Source organism: Onychostruthus taczanowskii, unplaced genomic scaffold (genome assembly GCF_017590055.1).
Source record: "Onychostruthus taczanowskii isolate IOZ18803 unplaced genomic scaffold, ASM1759005v1 scaffold286, whole genome shotgun sequence".
In the NCBI taxonomy this organism is placed as follows: domain Eukaryota; kingdom Metazoa; phylum Chordata; class Aves; order Passeriformes; family Passeridae; genus Onychostruthus; species Onychostruthus taczanowskii.
In genome coordinates this window covers 86,506-95,714 of record NW_024500195.1, presented here as the reverse complement: position 1 = coordinate 95,714, position 9,209 = coordinate 86,506, and the positions used below count along the sequence as shown (strand labels likewise).

The following is a 9,209-nucleotide window of genomic DNA, read 5'->3' as shown; positions in this document are numbered from 1 at the left end:
AATGTGGCCAGCAGAACCAGGGCAGTGATTGTCCCCCTGTACTTGGCACTGGTGAGGGCCCATCTTGAGTTCTGTGTCCAGTTCTGGGCCCCTCACTTCAAAAAGAGCACTGAGGTGCTGGGGTGTGTCCAGAGAAGGGCAATGGAGCTGCTGGTGAAGGGTCTGGTGCACAAGTCCTGTAAAGAGCAGCTGACGGCACTGCATGTGTTAAGCCTGTAGAAAAGGAGACTCAGGAAAATTTCAACTTGGCAAACTACTGGGAAGGAGGCTTTAGTGAGGTGAGTGTCAGCCTTTTCTCCCAACAAATGAGGGGATGAGAAAAAACAGCCTCAAGTTGCACCAGTGGTGGTTCAGACTGCGTTAATATGGAAATAATTCACTACTGAAAAGGCCATCAGTCACAGACCAGGCTGCTCAAGGAAGTGGTTCAGTCCACTGTCCGGAGATATTTAAAAGATGTGGCACTTAAGGACATGATTTAGGGGTGGATTTGGAAATGTTAAGTTAAATGTTGGACTCAGTGACCTAAATGATTCTATATAGATAAGTTTATATGGAGGTAAAAATAGTCTTAATATGTAGAAAAAACAGACAGATGACAAGATTTTATAGGCTGCCCTCTCTATGAATGGATCTAATTATTGGAGGTAAACAATAAGATGATTTCAGAGAAAAGTTTACTACACTTGTGCTGAAAGGAGATTATGAACAAACAACAAAGATCAAAGACATTTTTTACATGACCCTTATTTTCACATAACTGGTAATACTCAGGTTGAAAAAATGGTCCTTCCTGGCCATACTAACTGGAACTAAAGTTACTAACTGGAATTCTTTTATTATAATAATTTATCACAATTATATCACATAACTTTATATTTGAAAATAATTAAAAAGAGTTAATTAATAAGAAATAGAGAGTTCAGGGCTGGTTTTTGCAGTAAAAGTTAAAACGAAAGTGCAAAGTCTAAATGAAGTCAGATTCAAAAACATTTTAGACATGGATATCTGTGATGTCAACCATGAGAAACATGACCTTCCTGTTCCACAGGACAGTCCAGAAGAGAAGTTGGTTTGATCAGCGTAGTCCGCGTCCTAACTGGTAGACCACACAGTCTGGAAGAGAAGTCAAGATGGTCAGTGTAGCAGTTCCAGCCTTACCATGTGCAGTCTCTAAGGATGTAGGGTGTCTTGCATTTCTCCCAAGGTATTCCTGAATTCTCCCCTTTTCCTCCCCAGGGTTTTGTTTGAGGTCTCTTCTGAGTCTCTCTGGATTCTCACCAAGTTTCTTTAGTCTCTCCTCATAACCTCTTTGTCTGGGTTACCTCTTGTAGGTACCTTCTGTGTCTCTCTTGAGAGACAGTGGACAATATCCATTACAGACTGCTAGAGAAAGCCAGGTTCCTGTATTCAAATTCTCTCAGTATCTCGCACTTGGCTCTTGCCTCACTGCCATTCAGTCTGGCCTTGCTGAAAGTATCTCCACACTTTCTCCATGACACTTTTACAACTTTCACAGCAGTCAACAAGCTTGTAAATGGTTACCTTATCCTTCTCTATTCTTTCATAGCTTTCATAGCTAAATTTCAGCGAGGTCCCACCCATACTACCTGACACAATCTAGCCATTACTCTATGAACAACTCTGTAACTCTTCTATATATTAATTTCATACAATCATCATATTTCAGTCATCCCCATGGCTTATGCAATTCAGTAGATTTCCAGCCATCCTCTTGATATTTCTGCTGTGGTTAGAACCATTGTTTCTTGGAGGCAGACTTGGGGAATGGGTTAATATAATCAACTTGCCAACAAGCTTCACCAAGCTTGTGTCTTGGAAGAGTCAGCAGCAACAAATGCAATTCAGGGACCCTGAAAGCAAAGGCAATGTTTGGTCTAATCTTATCACTGAACTAAATACAAGGTGCAGAGCTCTGAAGTCACCACATTATCTCTACATTGTGCATACCTTGTTCACAGGGGAAGCTCAAGACTCAAGATGGGAAATCACATGCTGCAGAAAATTGGATTGTACATGGTCATCCCTTGCAACATATGAACTTTTTTTTTTTTTCAGTAGGACTTCTATTTGGTTCATTTCAGATCAACATCTTTGTTCAGCTGCTGCAATTTCTTTGCCTACTTTCTTCTTACCTTCTTACTGGAGCCTCCAGAAAATAAGTAATAAAAGAAACCAATATGCCGAATTTTATGTGGGATCATTGGAGATCATTAAAAAGAAAAAATGTATGAAAATCAGTTGAAACTCCTTTCTATTTCCTTTACCCTTTGCTCATACCTGGATTATGGTATGACATACCACATGGTAGACAGTGCTGTTCAAAATCTGTTTTGCTTTACCCTCTCTACATGCAGAGAGTAGAGTAGTGTGTGGAGCAGGGTCTTTAATCTGTTTATTTAAAATTCTCTTAAGACCTTGCTTGTTTTGCTCAGGCACCACTTGAGATACCACCCAAGGACAGCATGAATAACTTACAGCAGCAGAGGACCAAGTCCACCAGAGTATAGCTTAGTACTGTAGTAGTGTCAAAATGAAATCAGAGCCTGGATAAAAGATACCATTTGTGGACTGCACCAACATTGCCACATGGTCTTTGTGTTGCCAGCTTGAGCCATGGCATCAAGATAAAGTGCAAAACCCAATGGGATGCTGAGGAGAAGCACACAAATGTGTCATCCTCCAAGCAGTAAGCATTTTCCTCAGAGTATAGATTCAGGCCATGTTCTTTGAGAAGCTGAAAATGTCTGGTTTGTACCTTTGCACTTAATGTCTGTTTTGTACCTTTGCACTTAATTCAGTCCTGTGCTTTTCATCCTGTCTCAGAAGACTTCATTTCAAAGCAGGACAATAATCTGTTATCAAGTAGAGAAGCCATTGTGATGACTGTATTTCCACAAATCTAAATGGTTTTCCAATTATGGAAGGAGCTGTGAAATGCAACCTTGGCCACTAAAGCTCTCCTACACATCACACAGATGTTCACAGCCTTCACCATGCTGTGAAATACTCATCAAAAGAGAAGCCAAATTAACACCTCTTACAAAGACTGCAAAAAGTGACTCACCAATGTTATGCTGTTAGCAGCAATAACTGGATTCCTTGGATGCCACCAGCAATATCATTCACACATGCACCCGTGTCAGGCCTTGTAAAGGTGCACATTATCAATGAATTAGTCAAGAGAATTAGTCAGGGTAGAACTGAGATGTATGATTTTTCAGACTCCAAATTACAACCCAGTGATTACTTTCACAACACAGCTGAGACAAACAAATACAAGTTGTTCTAAAAGGCCACTTCAATTATTAGCTATTCATGACAATCTGAGTACACAAGGACAATCAGAGGAAAAAAAGGGAGAGGTTTATATATTTTTTAAAATAAACTTTTAATGTGCAATATAGGCATGATCACTACAAGATCTTCCACCTATACGCAATACTACACACTGTTAACACACCGCATTTTCACTGTACATTAAAAAATCTGGGAAGAATATTCCTTCACTGGAAAAATATAATACAATCACTTAAATAAACAGAGACAACATTACAGTGCAAACAAAATCCTGGTTTTATTTATTCTGCAATTATTGAGTACTTTCTAAAAGTCTTCTGGAAAAATAATAAAAAAACTTCCCATGGACAACCAATATGTTCTGAGATGATTTCCTCTTACTGAACCAAGAACCTTGATCTGATCCTTGAAGCTGTAATAAGCAGTATACTCATTGGTATGATGCACATTCACATAATTTATACGAAACAATGGATCCCAACCCAAAATCTGCAGACAGCAATAAAATGGCACTTGCTGGCTTCATCTGACTTTTGATCAGACCCATGACAAGAAAGGTCTGGTACAATAGTTATCCCCATGAATTAAAGACAAAGTGCTTAAGGAAGCCAGACAAGGCCTTGGTTAATGATGCTATTGTTTCTACTGGTAATTGCTGTTAGACAGAGTAGGGACCTAAACAGACTATGGAGCAGCAATCATGCCAGATTCAACACGCAAAAGAAAAAATAACACATATTTCTGTCCCAAAGGGCACGACAGCGTTGCTTGAGTCCACAAAGGCCAAGACTCAGAGCAGATGTCATCTGATTCCTAATCTGTGTGAATTCTGCCACCTTCATAAACTCCTACTCTGGTGAGAGAATATACTAACTTAAAAGTGCCTGTATGGTCTTGTCAGTTGAGTGGTGTTAAGTGAGTAAAGACTTTAAGGAAATAAACAAAACAGGTAGGTGAATATGATGCCTTAAGTTTTAGCTTTCGTATTTTTCAGATTCTGTGCTGTTTCAGTGTGTAGCTCTGAGCTTCATATTAAGTGTTGGTAATTTCTCTTCACAGGATAGGTAGACAAAACAATTCTTCTTCCAGCTGACCAAGGACAACTGTTAAAAGCTCCAGACCCAAAAAAGTATAAACAATGGTGAACTGAAGAGGGAAAACACAGAGGATGGGACTTCATAACCTAAACCTCTAACCTGGCAATTAACTCCAATATGCTAATGGACCAAAACTTATAAAAGTGTGATACCTTGTGATGGGTCATCCATTTGGTGACCATTCTGGGTTCATCTTGGGTGTAGCCCTGGCCAGGCTCTTACACTGCCCAAGGTGAATCCTTTAAGGGCTTTTAGTAAATACCTACTTTATTCTTTAACTCTGTCTAGCCTGTGTTCTAGGTCAGCCTTCTCAAGGCATCAAGTACATGAAAAGGGGATGTTTGTTGTCACTTGGAGAGGAATGTTGTCTCTTTGTCCTCCATTGAGCCACCCTCCTTGGAAAACTGGAAAACCTATTTCAATGCAGCTTCTGATTCTGGGTGAGACAGACAGTTTGACCCACTACCACTGCTGCATAGAATGACACTGGGCTCTTCACACACATAAGATCAACTTCTGTTCAATCTGCATTGGATGCCATTTAAAGAATAAGGCAGGCTTAAAAGGAAACAGAATATTTAGCACCAGTGAGAGTATATGGGTCATCCTTGAGGTTCTTAATAGATTAAACAATACCATGAAGAACTATTTTTACAGGCAATAAGTGGTTATTCCATCACAATTTTCAGATTTGCACTTCTTTCTAAGCATACATAAAAAAATAGTAGTAGCTAAGAAAGCTGAATTAAATAGCACACAATTTCACAGTCCTATTGCTGTCTGTAAAATACATAACCTGCATATAACCAGTTTGCTACTATACCAGCTGATGGGTTAATGCACAACATTCTAGACATGTGGGAGATGGCACAACATGAGGACTATAAGGCTATAGATTCCCCAGTTCCAGCTTGTGTACAATTATAATTTTTCACTTTATCTCACTGAATGAGCACACAGAGCATATAGAAAATATGTCCCAAGTAGATGGGTACTGAGATGGCAGGACTAAGATACAGAGCAGCTTCCACAGTGCTTCTGGCTGACAGTGACTGAAATACAGCAGGAGGAAGGCTTCTGCTCATGGTGAAAAAGAGCACTGGCCAGAAGGTATGTGCCAGTGGGGCTATGGCTTAAGAATGCCGTGGTAGACCAGAAAAACAAAATTCTGCTCTGCTACATACTGCAATTCTCACAGCTGCAAAAGCCATCTTGTGGAAAGGCAGTGTGATACACATTAGCCTGCTACATCAGTAGGACAGCTGTTTGATCCAGATGAATGAGCAAGTGGAGATTTTGCCTACTAAAGCTTTATAAAAGCCTTTGACCACCCTCATGCATAAATACTAACCCACATATCAAAATTACTTACCCTAACTACTTAAAACATTATGGTGTAACTGCCCCAAATAGAATTAGCTGCCTGTACCTACAAATGAAACTTGCAAATGAAGACAGTAAACATTAAGAGATTATTGTACCAAAAAGGATAAAAATATATAACAAACTACTGTTTAATTACATCCCCTATTCATAAGTAATTGACCATGATTTGCTCTCACAAAACTATTTTAAGATTGTGTGTCTAATAGAAGTTCAATATTTGACTACCCCAAGAAACTGCATTAAAAAAATCCCAAACCCATCAAACTACGTGACCAGAGCCAGAGACCTGCTTGCTAGGCAGCTCCTTCTCAGGTCCATCAAGAACACCCTAGGGTCCCTCAGAGTAAGGTTACTCTTTCCCATGGAGAAGTTTCTCAGGGTAGCAAGGGAATATAAGTGGTTGGTTTTTTACTGCCAAGAAGAACTTGTTGATTCTTCTCAAAACATGAAGGAAGGACTTTTGTTGGGAAGCACTTTCATTCACATAGAAGGTCTGGGAAGGTTATCTGCTCTCCTTGCATTAAAATAAGTGTTCTTTCTCTTACGCAGCAATATAATTCTAGAGGCATGCTGCAGCACAAGTGTATCACACACACAGCCCCACAGACAACTCTGCAGGGAGCCCACATTCACAAGACTAAATGCTGCCTCTCTCCATCATAGACTCAGGCTCTGAATTCTGGTAATGAATTCTGTGCAACCCAGCTTATCTCTCACCTCCCATCCACAGGAAGGGGTGAGACTAGGTTATTAGAGAGTCCGTACAGCCACGGGGTAGAGCAAGGACAAGTGTTCTGCTCCTTTGATAGGCAGCTTTTTTGTAGTGTAGTAGTGGATGACTTCAGGAACACTGTCAAAGGGAGGGCTGTTCTGACCCAGGATGTACTTCTCTTTGGTTTTCGTCAGCTTCATATGCATAAAACCTTGACTGCTCCTGCAAGGAAAGCAAAGTGTAAGTTCATGCTTGTGCATAGGGAAGAGGGGTGCAGCACCATGACAGGCTCTCCTTATGGAAGGGAAAGTAGAGAACAAAATGCCAATAGCTGCTAGGTGGCAGGCCAAGACAGTGCCAGACTGACGTCTCCAACTGCTAGTAGCAAACCCCCATGGACAGCTCACCACAAAGGCAGCCTAAGGCAGTATTTTGTTTTCAGCACCTGTGCTGCCTTGATTCACACGCATAGCTGTCTCAGACAGAAAGTGATCAGAGGTATGCCAGCAGACAATCCATTTCCTTCCCACGGCCCCTCTCTCCAGCCCCTTCAATATTTTCCTGTGAACACTTATTTTCACTATAGCCAGTCATTACTTCTGGACCCAAATATCTGTGGTGTTGGCTGTCAGAGGCCCGAGGGTCCCTTCAGAGGCACAAGCAGGCCATGAACCTTGCTCAGCTAGGCAAGACAAGATCTGTCCTGTTCTAACCTGTGGATGCCTCAGGGCGGAGTTTACCTATTCCACCCAGGCAGTAACTGTCCAGAACAGATCTCTGTGCATAATCTGGTGGCTTCAGGTGGGAAAACTACTCCAGGTAAGCATGTTCCCAAGGTTCATGACATAGTACTGCTTTAGACTGAGCACTGTACTGAGCAAAGGCTGCTGTCCTGTGGTCTTTCTGCAGCCACTCTCTTTGAGGGAAGGCTCATGATTACAACACAGGCAGGAGAAGAGTGTCATGGAACTCATGGAACTGCCCTGCCTGCTCTTGGCAAAGCAATCTGTCCAAGAGAATTCCACTCTGATGGGTAGTACCCACACTGCCATACAGCACCAGAGGTAAATCTGGCCTCAGCTCTTCCCAGAAGTGGAAGATAACATAACATATAGGCTACTTAACATAACATATAGGCTACTTCAAGAGTGTAGAGTTCATCCAGGGCAACACAAGTGCAAAGAACAGCTCCTACATGTCAAGATGTCAAATGAGGCTTAGAAGGTTTTTACAGCTTGTTTGATGTCTCAATCCCTAACCTTCTGGCTCCAAGCCAGTGTTTCTTCTAGGTGTGTCCAGGGGCAGAGATAATAGTGTTAAAATTGGAGTTGATCTGTGTCAGCAAAAAAACCCAATTCAAGGTGACACAGCAAGCTGCAACAGGAAAACAAATTATGTTAAAATCAGCCTCTCCAAAATCTGCCATATTCTACTTAGCAGGTGCAGTGTTCTGCTTGTAAGTGCCTGTGTCATAACCAAGCTCCTATCTTTCAGATGTATTCAACAATTGTCTGATGAAGAGAAACCTGGTATGCAGAAACCATGGCAGGCACTGTAATTATGCTCTACGTGCTTAAAATCATGCTTTAAATATCAATTTCTTAGTGGGAAAATATATCTTTCAAGTCATAATTAATCTCTAAATTATTTCCCTTAATAAGAGTGACATCTTTAAATACTTATTATGAGGACAGATGTATTGCTCCCTTTCTTCAGTTGACTGTGAATCTGCTTTGCCACAAAATGACTTAAAAGTGTGCAGATACATTAATGGAATCAGGTGCATGCTAATTTCAGAAGTATGGCAAGGACCAAAGAACAATCTTTTAAGTGCACTTTAATGCAGAGAAGGAAAAGGCACAAGCCTTTTTTGAACAGGAGGACAATGCAACATAGTATGAACAAATTTCTACAAGCCATGTATTCATGACAGCTGTTGCTCCCCGAAGAAGGACCTATGTATATATTCAGGTTTGTGTAGCAAATAGTCATTGAGCTCAGACAAGAAGAATTCCTGCTATATATCCTGACAGGTGAGCCTTCTGGAAGGCCACACTGTTTGTGAGGGTGAGGGAAAAACAATGTGAGCTAAAAGTTATGAATAGAAGGCTAATGGAATATAGACAAGGCAAATTCATAGCTTCTGCACTTGGGATGGAGCAAACCAAAGCAGCAGTGCACCATGGGGCACAACAGACCAGACAAGGAACTGTGGTAGGGAGGACTCATGGTGGGAAGGAGAATGATCCAATGGTCTGCCCATGAAGGCCTACTGCAGCCCTGAGTTCCATAGCAAAGTGCAGCCAGCTGCTGGAAGACAGTGACTACTGCTTCTACAGAGCACTCGTGAGGCTGCATCTGTATCTGGTGAGAGGCGTCCCATGATAAAAGAGGTGTCAGTACTGGAGCATATCTAGAGCAGGACCACTAAACATAGTCTGGGGATGGGAATACCTGACATACAAGGATAGGCTTGAGGGAATTGTGCCTGTTTAGTCTCTAGGAAAAGGAAAGGTGAGATGGAGTGTCTCAGGTTGCAATCATCCACTGCCTGAAAAGGAGAGTTACAGAGAGAAGTTTCTCCGTCAACAAGCACAAGGTGCAAGAGAGTTCCCACTGGACAGAGGGGCTTCTTCCTCATAGGAGTCCTAAAGCCCAGGAACCAGGATTAGGCAGGTCAGAAGGGTTTCATC

The 9,209-nt window shown here is 41.5% G+C and overlaps 1 protein-coding gene across 4 annotated transcripts in view; it reads right to left on the bottom strand.

Moving 5' to 3' along the window:
* Window positions 1–704: 704 nt before the first annotated feature.
* Window positions 705–9,209, bottom strand: part of SHB (SH2 domain containing adaptor protein B) — a 61,358-nt gene continuing 52,853 nt past the window's right edge. For 2 of the 4 annotated variants that reach the window (XM_041408010.1, XM_041408013.1), the window contains one exon: window positions 3,574–6,738. In XM_041408010.1, coding sequence (XP_041263944.1) covers window positions 6,555–6,738 — 184 coding nt within the window. In that variant the 3' untranslated portion in view covers window positions 3,574–6,554. Of the gene's footprint in view, window positions 1,117–3,573; window positions 6,739–9,209 lie in introns of those variants that run through there. The other 2 variants (XM_041408011.1, XM_041408012.1) reach the window with 2 other exon arrangements.